This window comes from Leptonotus elevatus, chromosome 6 (genome assembly GCF_054856555.1).
Source record: "Leptonotus elevatus isolate MCC_2025b chromosome 6, RoL_Lele_1.0, whole genome shotgun sequence".
In the NCBI taxonomy this organism is placed as follows: Eukaryota; Metazoa; Chordata; class Actinopteri; order Syngnathiformes; family Syngnathidae; genus Leptonotus; species Leptonotus elevatus.
This window is the reverse complement of record NC_141244.1, coordinates 24,314,151-24,334,954: the sequence shown is the minus strand read 5'-3', so window position 1 is coordinate 24,334,954 and position 20,804 is coordinate 24,314,151. Positions and strand designations below refer to the sequence as shown.

At 40.2% G+C, this 20,804-nt stretch overlaps 2 protein-coding genes across 2 annotated transcripts; one reads left to right on the top strand and one right to left on the bottom strand.

The window, feature by feature from the left end:
- Positions 1 to 1,511: 1,511 nt before the first annotated feature.
- Positions 1,512 to 7,049, top strand: lag3 (lymphocyte activating 3). Its single transcript, XM_086079311.1, has 8 exons — positions 1,512 to 1,620; positions 1,699 to 1,813; positions 2,073 to 2,293; positions 3,523 to 3,777; positions 4,901 to 5,206; positions 5,283 to 5,537; positions 5,618 to 5,733; positions 6,769 to 7,049. The coding sequence occupies exons 1-8, from the start codon at positions 1,572 to 1,574 to the stop codon at positions 6,880 to 6,882; spliced, it is 1,431 nt and encodes a 476-aa protein (XP_085935437.1). The 5' UTR covers positions 1,512 to 1,571; the 3' UTR covers positions 6,883 to 7,049.
- Positions 7,003 to 20,631, bottom strand: plekhg6 (pleckstrin homology and RhoGEF domain containing G6). The gene is made up of 15 exons (XM_086079310.1): positions 20,377 to 20,631; positions 19,151 to 19,361; positions 18,131 to 18,265; positions 17,366 to 17,503; positions 17,120 to 17,215; positions 16,996 to 17,046; positions 16,714 to 16,863; positions 15,966 to 16,076; positions 14,851 to 15,000; positions 14,648 to 14,782; positions 12,893 to 13,012; positions 12,637 to 12,769; positions 12,436 to 12,551; positions 11,024 to 12,132; positions 7,003 to 7,433 (listed from the first exon to the last, which is right to left on the bottom strand). The coding sequence occupies exons 2-15, from the start codon at positions 19,292 to 19,294 to the stop codon at positions 7,265 to 7,267; spliced, it is 2,757 nt and encodes a 918-aa protein (XP_085935436.1). The 5' UTR covers positions 19,295 to 19,361; positions 20,377 to 20,631; the 3' UTR covers positions 7,003 to 7,264.
- Between the last annotated feature and the right edge of the window lie 173 nt (positions 20,632 to 20,804).

Below are 20,804 nucleotides of genomic sequence, written 5' to 3'. Positions count from 1 at the left end.
TGTGAACAAGTCAGGTTTCGTGACGCACGTGGAGACTAATAATAATGTTCGTCTCTTTTAATCAAAAACAAGTCATAAAAAAAAGACTGGCACAAAACTCGGTTAAGACAATAATATTCCGAATGAATTTTTTTTATTAAATTGGCATTTAAACCCAGTAGCTTATTATATATACAACATTCACAGTTTTCAATATACTACTTATTACTTACTACATATTGTCTCATTATTTTGTATTTTCATTTTGCATTCTATGATGATGATGATGACGATGATGATGATGTTGATAATAGCAATAGTAATCGACAGGTCCTATAGAATTTTAACAATCCATCTTCATGTTATGTATGTTTCTTTCTTCAGTACACCAACAGTATTTATGGGTCAGTGTGCCCCCCCCCCCCAAAGAGAGTAATGCAACAGTTCAACTGATTATATTTTAACTCATTCACTGCCATTGACGGCTATAAACGTCAAAAATTCATTTGAACTATTTCTATTAGTTTAACATTTTTTTCCCACTTTTGTTAACAAGAGTATGAGTGTACAGTAAAAACATGTACAATTTGTGATTAATCGTGAGTTAACTAGTGAAGTCATGCGATTAATTACAATTAAAAAATTGAATCGCCTGACGAGTTGATTTTTAAAAATTAGGGGCGTCAAATTTTATATCTGTTCTAAATGTACAATAAAAAAAAAGAAGTTTTTCATACTCTTGTTATCAAAAGTAGAAAAACATTGTTAAACTAATAGAAATAGTTAAAATGATTTTTGACGTTTATAACCGTTAATTGCAGTGAATGAGTTAATTATAAAGAAAATAACAAAGAAAGGGAAAATATGGAAGTAGGAGAGCTTAATCCAATCAATGTTTCTATATTTTCAAGTATAAATTAATTTCACATATATGCACAAAGGGTAGTGTAGTAAGAAAGATATTAACATTTTAAAAAATTAGTTTTTTAAAGAAGGAGATATAGGAGATGTAATAAGTTTATTTGTTATTTTTTTAAACAAAAAATAATAATGGCAGCAGAAGTTAAATTCAATCCCAAATTAATTTATTTACTTATTCATTCATCCATCCCTTTATGTATTTCTTTTACAGTACTTATGAATTTAAAATGCAACATAACAGTATCAAATACAGTAAATTTAAAGTACTGTAATACATTACATATGTGGGAAAAAATAATAATTTGCGAACCCCAAAAATTATTTAAAAAAAAAAATGCTGATAAACCTCTAATACATATAATGAAGAAGAAAAAAAGGAACATTTAAGGTAATCAGAATTCTTTCAATGTATACTATGTATTTTTTTATTTTATTGTATCAAATGTTGTAAACAGGAGTGTTTCTCATTTTTTGCTTTGCTCTCTGTGGCTTAGAGCGAGCGAGCAAGCGAGAGAATCCGTGGGAGGAAATGGATCTCCCACTATGTGTGTCTTACAGTTTCCGAGCGACCCAAAGCTCCTCCCCCGGGTCCTATATTAAACAACATATCACGCAACATCATCGAAAAAACCTCACACATTAAGCAACAAATTCACAAAGAGCAAATAAAAATGCTTGTGGAGTATTTGGTCTCTGCTCTGATGATGTTTTCCATGTCAGGTATTAACCTCTCGTAAAGCTTCTATCCCCCCCCCCCCCCCCCCCCCGTTTTCTGACCATTTAACTTGTTTCATGCAGACGCTCAGCTCGAGCTACAAGAGGTGTTTGCGGAGTCCAACTCGCAGGCTCTTCTCCCCTGTGACTGCAACCCTTCTTCATCAGCACCCATCATCTGGACCAAGGATAACCAAGGGTAAGACCACTCAATCGTTTTTAGTATCTGGCTTGATTATTGATTGCATGACATTTTCCACAAGGGTTAACCCATAAAGTTGGATCCATAATTGGGTTACTTTTGACCCAACTGTTTTTAGAGTGTTCCATTTTGTGGAAGTTACACAAAAAACAAGGTCCTTGAATTCCCCGCTTCGATTGAATTTGCTGCGAAAGAACTTTTAGTCCATCAAGCACCTTTGGGACGAACCCGAGCTCTCGCGATTGTCCGTCCACAGCACGGTGTGGAGACAGGAGAGGAGCGGCTTGCAGTTTTGGGGCTCCAGATGGCTGCAGAGGGGTCAGCAGCGCGTCCGCTGTCCCCGCTGCCAGCTCGTGGGAGGCGACTGCGGCCTGCGAATCAGCAACGTCAGGGAGCAGGACGGAGGCGTCTACGCTTGCAAGTTTCAGAGCGGACGGCGCTTCGTCACGCGCTCGCTCATGCTCAGAGTCATTAAAGGTACATTTCCTACAATTCATTCTTGAATTCCCCTTCTGGGTTGGTAATCGAACGAATAAGAAAAATGTCTGAGTTGAAACAAATGCAGATGGCAATACAATGATGGCATCTTTAATTAATTAATTAAGTAATTAATTCACTGCCATAAATTCATTAAAGATAAGAAAAAGATTATTAAAAATTAAGGGCGACAGGTGATAATTTTTTAAAATTGTAATTAATCGCATGATTTCAATAGTTAACTCACGATTAATCACACATTTGATATCTGTTCTAAATTAACAGTAAAAAAAATTATTGGTTTTCATACTCTTGTTAACAAAAGTGGAAAAAAATGTTAAAAAGAAAAAGTTTCAATACATTTTTGACATTTATAGCCGTTAATGGCAGTGAATGAATAAAAAAGAAAAAGAAAACATTATAAAAAATTTGGGGAGTCAGGCGATTAAAATTTGTAATCATAATTAATCGCATGACTTCACTAGTTAACTCACAATTAATCACACATTTTATATCTGTTCTAAATGTACAATAACAAATTCTAGGTTTTCATACTCTTGTTAACAAAAATTGATTTTCTTAAAAACTAATAGAAATAGTTCAAATGAATTTTTGACGTCTATAGCCGTCAATGGCAGTAAATCAGTTAAAGGTGCATTGTAGCGTTTTAAAAAGTGATATTAAAGCTTTTTCTTCATCATGCATGCTCCACCAATGCCCAGATGCGTATGAAGAGCCCTGACTCTTTTACTCCGACTGCACCTTTAAGCTTTTATCTTCTCTTTATAGCAGAGTGTGCGGATACGCACACGCCACAGTTTCTTTGGGGAGGGGAGGGGCGGAGTTTTTCTTACCTCATTTAAAGTCATGTCTTCGTTTGTCAACTGCGGCGGTCGCTTTAACCTAAAATACGCTGCAGTTACGCTTTTAGCCAGAGGTGGCAGTGGCGAGTAAAAAAGTGACAAACTGCACAAAATATTCTTTAAACATCTTAAAGATGTTTTAACGCTGCTTGTCGTATATATTTTATTGTAGCCGCAATATAAAAACAATAATAAGAAATGTAATAAAAACTGCAAAAAGTGCAATCCTAGTCTCTAATATTTATATAAAAAATGCATATTAGATGCTAATGAGACATCATAGAAATCAATAAATCCTAATAATATCATCTGCATGTCAAGAAACTTGACACTGAAGAATGTTTTTTTTTTTTTTTTCCTTGGCAGTGTCGTTCTCCCCGGTGGTCCCGGTGGCCGGGGTCCACGTTTCAATCAAGTGCATTGTGACACCCGAGCCTCAAGGTGCCACGGTGCAGTGGAGGTTGAACAACGGCCCGTTTGTGCCTTCGAGCGCGGCGCGCCCTCCGACCTCTCGATGGAATGTGGAGGAGAAGGCGAGCGCGCGATTGGCGGGAGATTGGACGTGCGTGGTGGCCAGCAGAAGTGCACAAGGCCGAGCCTCGGCCGCTTTAACCGTCAGAGGTGAGATGAGGAACCGTTGAAGGCTTTTTGCACTCGGAGAGCAATGCACGCATGAAAAAATGTTGTCACTTGGCCACATTTTTTGTCTTGTGCTTTACAAAATTTAATGACGAGAACTACATGGTAACGACGAACTTCACGATTTACAACGAACCTAAACATAAAACAAAAAGAATGACATTTTGTTAAGTATTTAACCAAAATACATCCCTTTTACAAAACCTAGCTAGCTTAATGCTAACACATGATACAAAATGCCATAGAAAAGCTAACAAAACTAGCATCTACTATAATGTTAAAGTCGCTGGCTCATTCAATGGCAGCCATTTTCAGAAAAGGCCACATGTAGCATGGCAGCCATTTTAGAGCATTTTAAAAAGAAACATTCTCCATTCAATCGACTGTGTTTATATGACCAAATATTCGGGTTAGAAAAGGGGTTTTATTTGGGTTTTTGACAACCTTAATGTGAGTATATTCAGGGTTTTGCATGTGTTTACATGGCCTTTTAAACCCCAAATACTGCCAATATTCAGGTTTTGAAAAACTCATTGACTGCATGTAAATCCAATGGAAAAAACATGTCTAAAAACAAAACACGTGATAACACGTTCTTGGCACTGAAGGTTTGGATTTTTACAAAAACACGTTTTTGGCACCGAGAATTAACCCTTTAAAGGGAAACTCAAGGAAAAATTATTTGCAATGCGAGCCTGAGGACGGTTTGACGTCAATTTCCGTCAACAGCAGAGGGCGCACTCTAAAAACAGTTGGGGCAAAAGTAACCCAATTATGGATAAAAACTGGACCGATCCATTTTAGGGGTCAATTTGACCCAACTTTCTGCGTTGTTCTATACAAAACGACCCAAAATTTTGACCCATGTAAAGGATCCGACCAATATTTAAGAGTTCTTTTACCCTGAAAGACCCATTTCTTGACTCAAAGTTGGGTCAAATCGACCCAAATAGAGGCTCGGTCCATTTTTGGCCCAACTGTTTTTAGAGTGCGGTATTCGGCCAAAATGGCAAGATGCATGAAAATGGATCAAATCATCTGCTTAATATTTATTTTTTGTGGCATCACTGAAAGAGGCTTACCGAAAGTGTGCCTCCTCTCCCAGGAATCGTCCAACCGTCCCAAGACGACGCCAAGGTTTATGCAGCCGTGGGGTCTGCAGCAACCCTCCCCTGCGTGTTCTCCCGTGACTTAAAGCCAGCTCGGCCCACCTGGCACAAACTCAAGCCCGGCTCTCTTTGGAAACTCGCTTTCCAATCCCTTCCTTCCTCCTCCTCGTCTTCCTCACCTGCTTGGGACCAATCCGTCCATTTACAAGAGCTTGTCCCGGAGGATGCGGGAACGTACAGATGCGCCGGGCTCGTTGAAGGCAACAGCCTGTCTCGGCAAATGCAGCTCGTTGTGGCGAAAAGTGAGTCACGAAACGTAAACGTCTTTTCGATTGTCTTTCGAGATCAAATCGGTCGAACCCACTTTCTTGCCCGCAGTCGATCGCAGCGCCGCGCCGAAGAAAACGATCGCCCTGACCTGTCAGCTGACGGACGCGAGCGAGGTCACCCGCTACCAGTGGGTCCGCGTGACCTACGACCTCGGCGGCATGCGCGAGGTGGAGTCCATCCAGCAGGGAAGGAGTCTTCGTGTGAGCGAAATGTCCCGCGAGGACGCCGGGGAATGGGCGTGTCGCTTTTACGGAGCTCGAGGACTACTGGGCAACGTGACGCAAAGCGTCACTTCTCAATTGGGTAACGAATTGAAAATATATATTTTTGGAATTCACGGCAGTTCAGAAATCACATTTGATCTGTTTTCTTTCAAATCACAGATCATGTGAGCGGCTCAGCGGGCGTGGCCTACACCGCCGCAGTGGCGCTTGGTGTTACTGCACTCCTGCTTCTTCTGATTGTGATTCTGGCTCAGGCATACAAGAACCACCGAAGGGTAAGAAACGATGTTAAAAAAAAAAAAAAAAAAAAAAAAAAAAAAAAAATCATAGACAAGAATTGGAATTTTTAGGATTTTAAAGGATGATTTTGTTTGCCTTACAAAAGGAAACAATTTGACTACAGATCATCTCTTATGATTAACTAACCTAAACTTAAATGAGTTATAATTTGCCGTAAATAACACACGCCCGTGTATAATACGCCCCCACAAAAAAAAAAAAAATTCTCTGTACTTGTGCATAATACGGACCCTGATTCCTGGTATCCTTTATGATCAAATTGGATAATAGGAATAAATATTCAAAACATTTAGGTTGTACGTTTACTGTAATTACAATATGTGAAACCTATTGAGCTACGTTGTATCTGAAATGTGATTTTTTTTTTTACAACCCCTAGGTATTGCTAAACATCTCTAAACAATATAAACATTTATTTAGCGCCCCTCAAATTGGTATTTTTTTGCAAATAACTCATTTACTGCCATCGACGGTTATAAACGTCAAAAAATCTATTGAACTATTTCTATTAGTTTAACATTTTTTTTCTACTTTTGTATGAAAACCTAGATTTTTTTAATTGTGCATTTAGAACAGATATAAAATTTGTGATTAACCGTGAGTTAACGATTGAAGTCATGTGATTAATTACAATTAAAAATTGTAATCGCCTGACGCCCCTAATTTTTAACAATCATCGAGTCTAGTTTTTTAAAAAAAGAAGAAAAGATTATAAAAAATTAGGGGTGTCAGATGATTAAATTTTTTAATTGTAATTAATCGCATGACTTCACTAGTTAACTCACGATTAATCACAAATTTTATATCTGTTCTAAATGTACAATAACAACTTTTTTTCTAGGTTTTCATACTCTTGTTAAAAAAAAATGTTAAACGAACAGAAATTGTTCAAATGAATTTTTGACGTCTAAAGCCGTCAATGGCAGCGAATGAGTTAATTACGTTTATTGCAATATTGTTATCGCGTTAACATTTCATTTCGGTGACATTCTGTTTTCTCTTCCATACAGCGAAAAAGACAATTCCAGTTCATCACGCTGGACTCAATTCTCCACGCTAAATCCAACGAGCAAGAGGCCAGAGAACAAAGTCCAGCGAAAAAGGGGAAGGCGCTTCGAACCTGAGCCACGAGACGGATTGTTTTCAAATAGCACTGAAGCAGTTTTTTTGTGTTTTGAAGACTTTTGTACATTATTGCGTGCTTACTGTGTCCGGATAAAGACAAATAACGGATGCTTTTCACGTTGACTTTGTGTCTTAATTTATTACACAATAAAATCTGGAAAACCACAGAAAACCATTTCTGGAAATGACTAATAGTACATCAATAAAAAAAATAAATGACAGCATATACACTGCATGTATTACCTCCATAAATAAGTTACATGTACAATATACGCGATACAGAACCTTGTGTGATTCTGCTCCGAAACGTAAAGGGGCCCAAAAAACAAACAAAGTCTTGTACAATTGTCATGAATATTTTTTTGCAAGAAGTTGTCTCGTTCACACTTGACTGCAAAAGTTGTCTTCCTGTTCGGAAAGATTCCAGGATGTCAAAGACTGATTGATGTCCTCCAGGAGTCCTCCAGCTCTCGGACTCGCGTAATCCACCTCGGTGTCGTCGAAGCACCAGCCGGGCCAGTCCACGTTGATGCCGTTTGTAAACAGAGGACTGAATCAGAGAGAGAGAGAAAGAGAGAGAAATAACTTTTTTTTATACTATTTTTGAACATACTTAGGTTAGGGTTTCAAAATAGGGGTAGGGTTTCAAATTGGGGTTTTAAACTATAGTTGGAGATTCAAAAGTAGGTTTTTAAACTGACTCAGGGTTTCAAAGCAGGGTCACAATTCATAACAGTGGCTATAAAATTATGTTAAATTAAAAATGTGTGACCTTATTCAGTAGAGTAGAGTTTTAAACTAAAGTTAGGGTTTAAAAGTAGGGTTTCAAACTAGGGTTAGGGTTTCATAGTAGGGGTTCAAACTAGGGTTAAGGTTTCAAATTAGGGTTAGGGTTTCAATGTAGGGTTTTAAACTAGGGTTAGGGTTACAAAGTAGTGTTAGGGGTACAAAGTAGGGTTTCAAACTAGGGTTAGGGTTTCAAAGTAGGGTTTAAAACTAGGGTTAGGGTTACAAAGTAGGGTTTTAAACTAGGGTTAGGGTTTCAAAGTAGGGTTTTAAACTGGGCTTGGGGTTTCAAAGTAGGGTTTCAAACTAGGGTTAGGGTTACAAAGTAGGGTTTTAAACTAGGGTTAGGGTTTCAAAGTAGGGTTTTAAACTAGGTTTAGGGTTACAAAGTAGGGTTAGGGTTACAAAGTAGGGTTTTAAACTAGGGTTAGGGTTTCAAAGTAGGGTTTTAAACTAGGGTTAGGGTTTCGAAGTAGGGTTTTAAACTGGGCTTGGGGTTTCAAAGTAGGGTTTCAAACTAGGGTTAGGGTTACAAAGTAGGGTTTTAAACTAGGGTTAGGGTTTCAAAGTAGGGTTTTAAACTAGGGTTAGGGTTTCAAAGTAGGGTTTTAAACTAGGGTTAGGGTTACAAAGTAGGGTTTCAAACTAGGGTTAAGGTTTCAAAGTAGGGTTTCAAATTAGGGTTGGGGTTTCAATGTAGGTTTTCAAACTAGGGTTAGGGTTTCAAAGTAGGATTTCAAACTAGGGTTAAGGTTTCAAATTAGGGTTTCAAATTAGGGTTAGGGTTTCAATGTAGGTTTTCAAACTAGGGTTAGGGTTCCAAAATAGGGTTTTAAACTAGGGTTAGGGTTACAAAGTAGGGTTAGGGTTACAAAGTAGGGTTTCAAACTAGGGTTAGGGTTACAAAGTAGGGTTTTAAACTAGGGTTAGGGTTTCAAAGTAGGGTTTCAAACTAGGGTTAAGGTTTCAAATTAGGGTTTCAAATTAGGGTTAGGGTTTCAATGTAGGTTTTCAAACTAGGGTTAGGGTTCCAAAATAGGGTTTTAAACTAGGGTTAGGGTTACAAAGTAGGGTTTCAAACTAGGGTTAAGGTTTCAAATTAGGGTTAGGGTTTCAATGTAGGTTTTCAAACTAGGGTTAGGGTTCCAAAATAGGGTTTTAAACTAGGGTTAGGGTTACAAAGTAGAGTTAGGGTTACAAAGTAGGGTTAGGGTTTCAAAGTAGGGTTTTAAACTGGGCTTGGGGTTTCAAAGTAGGGTTACAAAGTAGGGTTAGGGTTACAAAGTAGGGTTTTAAACTAGGGTTAGGGTTTCAAAGTAGGGTTTCAAACTAGGGTTAAGGTTTCAAATTAGGGTTTCAAATTAGGGTTAGGGTTTCAATGTAGGTTTTCAAACTAGGGTTAGGGTTCCAAAATACGGTTTTAAACTAGGGTTAGGGTTACAAAGTAGGGTTAGGGTTACAAAGTAGGGTTTCAAACTAGGGTTAAGGTTTCAAATTAGGGTTTCAAATTAGGGTTAAGGTTTTAATGTAGGTTTTCAAACTAGGGTTAGGGTTCCAAAATAGGGTTTTAAACTAGGGTTAGGGTTACAAAGTAGGGTTTTAAACTAGGGTTAGGGTTTCAAAGTAGGGTTTCAAACTAGGGTTAAGGTTTCAAATTAGGGTTTCAAATTAGGGTTAGGGTTTCAATGTAGGTTTTCAAACTAGGGTTAGGGTTTCAAAGTAGGATTTCAAACTAGGGTTAAGGTTTCAAATTAGGGTTTCAAATTAGGGTTAGGGTTTCAATGTAGGTTTTCAAACTAGGGTTAGGGTTCCAAAATAGGGTTTTAAACTAGGGTTAGGGTTACAAAGTAGGGTTTCAAACTAGGGTTAGGGTTACAAAGTAGGGTTTTAAACTAGGTTTAGGGTTTCAAAGTAGGGTTTTAAACTAGGTTTAGGGTTACAAAGTAGGGTTTTAAACTAGGGTTAGGGTTTCAAAGTAGGGTTTTAAACTAGGTTTAGGGTTACAAAGTAGGGTTTTAAACTAGGGTTAGGGTTTCAAAGTAGGGTTTTAAACTAGGTTTAGGGTTAAAAAGTAGGGTTAGGGTTACAAAGTAGGGTTTTAAACTAGGGTTAGGGTTTCGAAGTAGGGTTTTAAACTGGGGTTAGGGTTTCAAAGTAGGGTTAGGGTTACAAAGCAGGGTTTTAAACTAGGGTTAGGGTTTCAAAGTAGGGTTTTAAACTGGGCTTGGGGTTTCAAAGTAGGGTTTCAAACTAGGGTTAGGGTTTCAAAGTAGGGTTTAAAACTAGGGTTAGGGTTACAAAGTAGGGTTTTAAACTAGGGTTAGGGTTTCAAAGTAGGGTTTTAAACTGGGCTTGGGGTTTCAAAGTAGGGTTTCAAACTAGGGTTAGGGTTACAAAGTAGGGTTTTAAACTAGGGTTTGGGTTTCAAAGTAGGGGTTTAAACTAGGTTTAGGGTTACAAAGTAGGGTTTTAAACTAGGGTTAGGGTTTCAAAGTAGGGTTTTAAACTAGGTTTAGGGTTACAAAGTAGGGTTAGGGTTACAAAGTAGGGTTTTAAACTAGGGTTAGGGTTTCAAAGTAGGGTTTTAAACTAGGGTTAGGGTTTCGAAGTAGGGTTTTAAACTGGGCTTGGGGTTTCAAAGTAGGGTTTCAAACTAGGGTTAGGGTTACAAAGTAGGGTTTTAAACTAGGGTTAGGGTTTCAAAGTAGGGTTTTAAACTAGGGTTAGGGTTACAAAGTAGGGTTTTAAACTAGGGTTAGGGTTACAAAGTAGGGTTAGGGTTACAAAGTAGGGTTTTAAACTAGGGTTAGGGTTTCAAAGTAGGGTTTTAAACTGGTCTTGGGGTTTCAAAGTAGGGTTTCAAACTAGGGTTAGGGTTACAAAGTAGGGTTTTAAACTAGGGTTAGGGTTTCAAAGTAGGGTTTTAAACTAGGGTTAGGGTTACAAAGTAGGGTTTCAAACTAGGGTTAAGGTTTCAAAGTAGGGTTTCAAATTAGGGTTGGGGTTTCAATGTAGGTTTTCAAAGTAGGGTCAGGGTTTCAAATTAGTGTTTCAAACTAGAGTTCGAGTTTCAAATAAGGGGTTTCAAACTAGGGACAGGGTTCCAAAATGGTGTTTCAAACAAGGGTTAGGGTTTCAAAGTAGGGTTTTAAATAAGGCTTGGGGTTTCAAATTAGGGTATCAAAGTAGGATTAGGGTTTCAAAGTAGAGTTAGGGTATCAAAATAGGAGTAGGATTTCAGAGCAGGGTTTCAAGACTTATGGTGTTAGCATTTTTATATTGTATGCACCTTAGCTCAATAAATGTTGATAAACACTGCTCAAGAGTAAGGTATCGTCCATATTTGTTTCTCACCTGTCCACCCTGTCGTTACCGACACCATCCACCAGCTGCTCCTTCCACCCTCGACTGATGGTGAGAACTCGGGGCCTCTGCAGCTGCACCTCCTCCTCCCACTCCGCGTCTCTGTCCCAATCTCTCGGAGACGGTGACGGTGACGACGTCAAAGGAAACGCAGGAGGCTTCAAATGGGCCGATTGCGCGTTATTGTCGCTCTTTACCCTTTCCCCGTCTCTCGCTCGACCTTTGGCTCTCTGGAGAAGATTCTCGAGAGACGCCGGGGACGCAGACGTGCCAGAAGAGCCGTCCGGAAAGTGCTCCTCTTGGCTCGACAAGTTAGGAATGGACGCACTCCTCTGGATTCTCAGCCTGGCCTTTTTATTCTGAGGGTTAAGAACCGTCAGTTCTGATTCAGAAAAGATCTCAGTTTCCGGCGACGCTCTGGGGTCGTTATTCCAAAAAGTCCCCCGGGTGGGCTTCAGGGCACTCAACTTCAGCACGATGTGAGAATTGGAGGTCTTCGTATTCCCGCCGTAGTCCGAGTCCGAGTTGGAGGAAGAGTTGTTGGACGGCGACCACCCTGAACCGTGCACCGCCTGAGGCGAAGGGCTCTTCAGGCCGTTGTCTGTCCTCTTCTTTCGTAAGATGGGAGCCTTGAAAGTTCTTGGGAAGACTTTAGTCTCCGGATGCGACACCGTGCCTGACTGGGAATTCACTATCTTGGCGTCGGATGGTCGCGTTTGGCCAGGAACCAGTGAAGTGTTCAGTCCATCTGTCGGGTAGTCAACATCCGGATAGCCGCCGGGCACCAAAAAATTCGGTCTGGTGGTGAGAGGTCGCAACGGATCCATGACCTTTACAGATTGATTTAATTTCTCCTCTTGATGGGTCACTCTTTCTTCTCCTCCATCTCTCCAGCGATTGTCTTTGATGACAAATTTTTGAGGCAATATTTCAAAGTGATTTGGGGGATTTTCGGACGCATTTTTAAATGCATGGGCGCCATTTAACAGCTGAGGGACCTCCTCTTTTGAGACAGGCGCACGTGTGCCGTCAAATGCAGCGGGTCTTTTTGCCGCCGCCAATTGTCTACTTTCGGCCTCCCTCATGTTCGTCAGCATCACCTGGCGACATGGTGAAGAAAAGACGGACAACAATTAATAAATAAGGCATTTTCGTCCAACAAAGAGTCGAGTCTCGAGAAAGGATTTCCTAAATATGAGAGCCAAACGACGAGCCCAAAAACTTGTTACGCAAACAAATACAGTGCTTGACTGCTATTTGATTAGCCAAGATCCGGTTCATGATTAGCTTTGCCGCACGTTAACGTCTCAATCTCTGATGAGTCTGAGTTACACGAATAAATTAAATTAAATAGCAGCAGTTAGACTGTATATTATTTCAAGTGTCGTATGATTTGGTCTAACCTTTGCCTGGCGAATGGCGGACACCCAAGTGGAGCAACTTTCAGAGGTGCCGGCTGTAAATATGTAGACATTGACGGGACACCAAAGCTCCCCCACCTCGACCAGAAGAAACGAGCCTGTGAGAGGAAAGGAGGGTTTCTGTGAATTATGAATTTATTTTTCCGCGCATGATTGGATTTCCTCAAGAATGACCAGACTCACAGTTATCCTTCAGTGCAACGCAGTACGTTCTGTCCAGGGCCAGCGGAGGCCGAACCACCTTCAGCCGCTCTGCTTTCTTCTGCGCTTTGGTCATCAGAAGCACGTCGGAGAACAACAGCGCCACCACCTCCAGCTGAGACGCGAGGAGACACAAGGACATTGTGTGGGAAGCGGTTGTGTTACTTTTTCAAACTCAGCAGATGACATGATGTAAAAAAAAAAAAAAAAAAAAAAAAAAAGACAGGCAGGGGCTCACCTTGCTGTCTTTCCTGCCTCGGACCTTCAGGTTGTCCTCCAGGAGCAGCGTGCGGACGACGCCATCACCGACCCCTCTGATGGGGCACGTCAGGTCAAACTGGCAGATTTCTCGCACGTGCTGCACAGGAAGTAATGGATCCTTCACATTCAACATCTATCTAATCTAATCTAATCTAATCTAATCTATCTACAAGCACAACTAGTGACTACGGAGTTCTGTTATTGCATTTCGACTGAACACGTTTAATAAAATCAAGAAGAGCGTTGAAAGTTTACATAAAAGTATAAGATAGCTAACTGGCTATCGAGGTAGATAGCTTTTTAGCTAACAATAGCCAGCTAGCTAGGTATCTTGATAGCTAGTGTTAGAAAACCATTCTCTGTTTTCTTGCGTGTTGAAATAAAACTCAAAGTTGAGATCGAGTGAAGAGGTTGCTTGCAAGCTTTATTATTTAGAAATTTCTAAAGCCACTTTGGACCCTTGCTGAATCAGAAGTGGTCTCAAAATGTGCCCTTCTCTCTCCGCTCCTCCTCACTTATACAAAAGCAGTGTTTTCAAAAAAATACTGTCATCCTGTCCTGTCGGCAGAGTGAAATACACAAACAGATAATAAAACTTCAGTTCCTATCTTAGTCCACTCCAGATGTGGGTAAACAATTGGTCCCGGCACCTCCTGGACCAGGTAATTTATGGACAGACCTCTGCGTGCACTTCCAAACATTCCTCATTTAGATAACTCAGAAACCTTACTCGACATTCGTTTCCCAGAGAAGAGAACAATGGACTATAGATTGAATAACATATGAATTAACTGTTGTCTTATTATTACACAGCTCTAATTAAAATTAAAAAACGGTTAAAATATAAAATCGGAACAGTAAAACAATGTTAATAATGTTAACACTAGCTAGCCAGCTAATCTGTCTATTAAACATTGTCCAAATGCTTTAGTCCAGCTTGATAAAGTTAAAGCAAAGTGTTGAAATGTTTTTACTTTTTATGTTTCACAGTGTGTGTGTGTTTTCTTTGCATGCTTAATTGTTACTGTGTTTAAAAGTTGCTTATCCATTTCCTATGCAGTTATTTAATGTTTCATGATGTTAACATTTGTAACATAGAGTTGGGTGATATGACCTTCAAATAAATAATTAGTTCAATAACTTTTTTTTAAATTATAACACATTCCTGATAGAAAAATAAATTGAAAAAGATAATAAAAAAAAAACTTTTTGTAACTTTTCCTTTTAAAATTTTCTTGATGAGATACTAAATGAGCATTGAAATGCCATTTTAAAAATATTTCTTTTTTTTAAATTTTTTACAGAAAATGAGAAAATACGTGTTTTTTTGTTGGAAAAAAATATCACTTTAGTCAAAACGTGTTCATAAACACCCTCCTTAATTGTAAATGTTCAACAATGTTTACATGCACAGTACGTGTTCGGGTCGTATAAATGGGCACCATCAACACACACAAAACAATGTGAAAATGAATCCTCTCATGTTAAACGAGCAAGTCACTTCTTGCAAATAAAATAGTTGCCAGAAGAGTCGAAAAAGTTGCTAAATATTGTGACAAAATCACTTCGTTGGTAACATTGATTCATCTCTATTTGCAGCCGTGTAAGTCATCAGCAGGGATTCAATTTGATCAACGGAAGCCGCTTAAAAAAAATAATAAAATCGCAATTTGAGCTCAACATAATTAATCACCTAGCCCTAATCTATTTATTCATTGTAGCTGTTTTATACCTTGTCAATTTCTTCGTTTATTCCCTCCATCTCGTATCCTTCCAGCCTCTGAGCAGAATTGGAGAGCGCCACCTCCTCGTCCCTCATCCTCAGGTAATCGTTGATGCTCTCCAGAAACGTGTTGACACTGAATAACTGAAAGAGAGATTTTCCCGCTTTTGAGGACGCGTTCTCATGCTTGATTGACGTTGAACATTTCTCACCATGCTGCGCAGACTGAGCTGCACGCGACCGTCCTGGGTGGTCTTAAGCACCGCCTTGAGAAGGAGGGCGTACTTGGTGATCCTCTGGTGGGGCTTGGCCTGCATGTCCCCGATGCGCATTCGTCCGCACTGCGGGTGGGTCTCCACCCACTGCACGCAAAGCACAACTCAGGGTTTACGAAGCTCTTCAGTTGTTTAACAAAACAAGAAGAGCGTTTGAAAGCTTGCATGAGAGGCTGATGACAGAGTCTGAAAGCTTGCGCAAAAACCACAAGACCGGTTAGTACTAAATATAAAGGGGGTGTAATATGTCAAACCACGAGACGTTGGCGCAAAGCAAGGAAATCGAATTTCGCTTATGGGTGACGTTTAAATCTAGAAGAATGAAAACTGCTCGTGCTGTTCTGACTCTTCATTTTAAAGTTTGATGCATCAACATCAACAGAGAGCTCAGACTCGCACCAAAGATACGCATTTATATTGACATTAGCCACCGAATCAACTCTCTCAATTCTTTTTTAAATCAAAACGGTAAATGGCATGCACTTACACTTGGAAAGGTTAAACTTTTTAGTTTAAAATAACTTACTTAACCACCATATTGTGAACAATGGTGAGTTGCAACTAGCCTCATCCTAACTAGCTAGCGGTAAGCTCGTACATCCCTCAGGTCATCCAAACTCCCTTTTGTTTGTTGCTAGCACAGCGTTAGCTGGCCAACAGCGAAGTCGTTAGCCAGCCAAATATTCTTGTTGCTAGGATGGCGTTAGCCGTAACTACTTCCAAATGAAGCTCGTACGTAGCTTTCATGCATTTGCGCTCCCTACGTACCGTAGATACGGCACAGCAGACATGGAGGGACTGGACGGGTTGTGCCATCCAAACATTACTCTTACAAACAATATGCTAAGAGGCGTTTTGACTCAAATGAAACATTCTCATTCAGTGTTTGTTTTCAATGTCCAATTCGCGACTTAGTTAGAGTTACCGCCGATTTGCACACAGCCCTAATATACGTATACATAAACAATTGTCCATAGGCTGGTGACCAAGACAAACACGACAGAAAAACGGACGGCTGGATCCTGCAAAATTGTTGTTGACAAGAGTCTGACCTGCACATATGCGAGGAAATTTGGGTTTCTCTCCATTTGTTGGCGTGTGAACTCAAAGCTGTTCTCCTCCTCTGCACAGTAATGGCAGTACGCTGAGAAGCGTTCGCGGAACTGCAGACAGACAACATTGGTCACGTGGATGGGAGGATGGATGGATGGATGGATGATAGATGGATGGATGGATGGATGGCTGGCTGGGGGGGAAGGAGGATGGATAAATGGATGAAAGGATGGATGGATGGGAGGATGGAGGATGAATGGATGGATGGATGAATGATGGATGGATGGGAGGATGGATGGATGGATGGATGGATGATAGATGGATGGTTGGATGGCTGGGAGGATGGATGGAGGTCGGGGAGGCAGGCAGGGAGGGAGAAAGGATGGATGATGGGAGGATGGATGGATGGTTGGATGGGAGGATGGATGGATGGGAGGGGGGGAAGGAGGATGGATAAATGGATGAAAGGATGGATGGATGGGAGGATGGATGGATGGATGGATGGATGATATATGGATGGTTGGATGGCTGGGAGGATGGATGGAGGTCGGGGAGGCAGGCAGGGAGGGAGAAAGGATGGATGATGGGAGGATGGATGGATGGTTGGATGGATGGATGGGAGGATGGAAGGATGGAGGTGGGGGAGGCAGGCAGGGAGGGAGAAAGGATGGATGGATGGATGGGAGGATGGATGGATGGATGAAGGGAGGATGGAGGGATAGATGGATGGAGGAAGGGAATGCTCACCTGGAGGCAGCCCATCTCTAACCCCATTGGGTTAAAAGGTTTGCCTGTCAAGCGGACTTCATGTAACATGGGATAAATCACTTCCTGCCAGAACAGCTGGTGTGCGCTGAGGATGGTGGGAAGGTTGGAGAAAAGCCACTCGGGTGTCACCTGACAGTAAAACAAGTCACATCACAGTCACATATATACGTAAACGGAAAATGGAAACACGTTGTTTTACATTTTGCACATGAGAATGTTTCCATTGAGCGGGGGGGGGGGGGGGGGGGGGGCTGGACTGACCTCCTGGAGCAAGCCACGCAGGTGCAGGTTGACCAAAGCTGCAATAACCAACTGCAAGAAGCATGAAGGGGAAACATCACTGCAGTTTGTATTTTGACAGCAAAAAGTGTGGGCGGCGTCTTACGTCTTTGATAACAACAAGTCGGTTGATGTAGTTGAGTTCGGTGAGGACAAACTCCCACATGGCTTCCTGCTGGTGCCTCTGCATCCGAGACATGGTCTGGCATAAGATGGAAATAAAGTGCATGCAATTCAGAAGGCAGAACATTATTGCAATATTCCCTTTAGGATTTCAAAAAAAACGAATCCCTCGGTGCTTGCTCAAGTATTTTGAAACGAGCGACTTTCGGGAGTGCATTCGTGTTCTTACAGAGTGTGAGTTGACGATATCGGTCCAGTTCTGCTCCAGCGTGCTCCCGCGGCTCTCCTCCCTCCATCTCCACTTCAGGCTGACGGGCACAGCGAAGGCCTCCAGCTCCTGCTTCAACACGTCCAGTTGATTCCTTTCCTGAAGGGAAGACGAAAGGACAAGCAAGAGAAATAGAGTCAAGCTGTTTTTGTTTGACTGCAATTTTCGAGTGTTTTGCACAGGGGTGTGTAGACTTTTTATATCCACTGCGTTTAACTCATTCACTGCCATTGACGGCTATAGATGTCAAAAATTCATTTGAACTATTTCTATTGGTTTTACGTTTTTTTCCACTTTTGTTAAAAGTATGAAAACTTAGAATTTTTTAATGTACATTTAGAACAGATATAAAATTCATGATGAATCTTGAGTTAACTAGTGAAGTCATGTGATTAATTTTTTTTTTTTTTAATAATCGCCTGATGCCCCTAATAAAAAAAGAAAAAGAAAGAAAGATTATTAAAAATTAGGGGTGTCGGATGATAATTTTTTTTAATTGTAATTAATTGCATGACTTCAATAGTTAACTCACGATTAATCACAAATTGTATATCCGTTTTAAATGTACAATTAAAAAAATCGAGGTTGTCGCACTCAAAAAAATATGAAACTAAAAGAAATTGTTCAAATGAATTTTTGACATCTATAGCCGTCAATGGCAGTGAATGAGTTAATGATTTTTCTCTCTGATAATGTGGCACATTAAAGCATAAAACAAGACGACACCTCGGCTGTAAGGCTCCTGTCAGACACTCCCTGGTTGAGAAAAACTTGTTTGAGCGCGGCTCTGGGTTTGGCTGCTGCTGACGCTCCCTTTGTCACCGTTGAATAGTTGCTAACAACTTTCTGTCTTGTCCGCATCTGCAACACAAGGGAGAGCAAAAATAATTGTCATGTTAAGACTAGAAGCGGATTATTAGGAACATAATAAAGGTAGTTGAAGGAGAAAAAAACAGCCAACTCTAATTCTACATGCAATCAAGAAACAAATAACAATAATAGCATATATAATAAGAGTAAAGTTATATAATCAGGATTATTTTTTGCTTTTTAAAATCAGATTTAACTTACTTTATATTGCAAAAATAATAACAAATATCTATCAAAATTAAGTGAAAAAATTCTTAAAAAATACAATTCATATCTTAAAATATTACATGCAAATACTAATTATATAACTATATGAATACATAAAAAGGTGTTTTAATATGTGATGCATATTTTTATATTATTAGTATTATTATTGTCATGATGTGATAGCTTCCATTGTCAGAAGTGGTGACAGCATGTATCCTAAATCTGTAATGTAATGTATGAACACTGTATGAACGTTTATGTGTTTTTGGTTAATCATATTTGATATAAATTATTATTATTATTATTATTATTATTATTATTATAAGTAGTAGTAGAAAGTAGTGGTAATTTATAGTTTATTCATTGTTGAAAGGAATCCTAAATATGTGAAGTGAAAATAGCAAATATATGGAAATTCTTAAAAATAAGTTAATTAAAATAATAAATAAATAAAAATGTGGTTAAAATCTCCCTAATGCCTAGGAATAGTTTTGTTGCCATTTTGCACACGTCCATCCGCCATTTTCTCACACGTCATTCCTGGCTGTCAGTCTGTCTTGTAAATTTGGTTCTCATGATGAATGTTTATCCTCTCATAAACATTCAGAAATAAGCCGCCATTATTAATGAGGAAGAAGAAGAAGAAGAAGAAGATTGTTGTGCCCTTGCCTGATGTCCGTATGTGTAGAACTTGACTATCTCTGGAGACACCTTGTGGTAAAAGCTGGCGCCTGCTGGGGTCTGCGCGTGGCCGTCGGGCTCGCTCGGATCCACGTCGCCGGCGTCACGTGACTGCGCCAAGGCTGCCTCCATTGTTGATGGGGAGGTCTCCTCAGGAGTTCGCGCGATGTTTACTGGGTGCAGCTCATTGCCAATTCAACTGTGTGGGCAAAGAAACGGTCGTCACATTAAGCATCAGTGGTGGGGAGTGCATTTGGGGGGGTTGACAGATGGTTGACATTGGCCCAAAATGAGGTTTTGCTGGCCTTAATACAGATTATACCGGACGAATTCTGACAGCTAAAAAGAATGCAATAAAATGGATTCCTCACAGTCTGTATTACAGATTAAAGATTGAACACCAGAACCTGTAATGTAACATTTCATCGCCTGTTTAGTTGTTTGTTTGTTTGTTAGTTAGCAAGCCAATGATGTCTCTCCACTATCAGGAAGATGCGGCGGCGGCTAGAGACTACTCAACGGACACAATATTAGGTACCGATACACATGCGCAATCTAATTAAAATCCAATATAAAAGATGCCTTCAAAATATTTGCGAAGAAACCACATTGGATGTCGCTTTTTATGGTTTCGGTATTTTTATTTAGCTGGAACATGTCATGACAAGTTTAAGAACAACTTAACATGTTGTTTTACTTGGCGAAAGAAGCCAAGCTAAATGTGAGACACACCTCTCAATATAATGCAGAGCACAGGTGTACCTAATGTTCCAGCCTGCGAGTGTATTCATCCGAGAAGTGACGCAATCGTTAACCGGAGACAACAAAAAACAAATGCCAGGACTTGAAACCAGCAAGTGGCGATATGAACTTTGACCTTAGGTATCCAGGAATTTAAAAATCAATCCAATAATGTCCACCAACGAGACATTTCTTTACCATTCTATTATGAGAGCAAAGTTAAAATATATTTCACTAAAGGCAAAAGTTGTCCCCTCTAATCCCTCCATGCTGCAATTTTTTTTAACTTTCGTCACTGTCCTCCGCTTTCGAAAAAAACTTTTAAAGTAGAACATTCAAAAAAACCTACCTAAATCACAAGCTTCCTGGTTTCCTGCTACCGCGAACACAAATCCAACCCGTTGACGCGATCAAGTAAACCACCTTCTTAAGTGACAACACCTCCTAAGAAAGTAAGAAAAACAAACTCTTACCTGATTGAGATCGTTTCCATTTTGTGTCAAGACGGTCATCTTGAGTTCACGTCTGCTTTGTCCCCTGGCCGGCTGGGTCCGTCCCACCTTTCAACCTGAGCGCCTTTCACCTGCGCCTACCTGTGCCCTCTCGCAACTGGACCGACGAGAACGACTGGATTATGGCAGCCGGCAAAATCAGTTCTCAGCTCTTGGAAAATCGCTGACGGATTGTCGCACGACGTCAAGAGCGTCGCGCTAGCAAACGAGCTGTAGCGTCAATTGTTCGGCGTCTGTATGTATTGTGTTACATAGGAGCAAGGGTGGGAAGTTACAACGTTTATGTAGACTTAAATGATTATTCGGGTATGTACTTAACTTTAATAAATAGGCTTTTTATTTTATTTTTATTTTTTTTAACCTGTCGTCCTGTTCCGCTGCTTAGTACT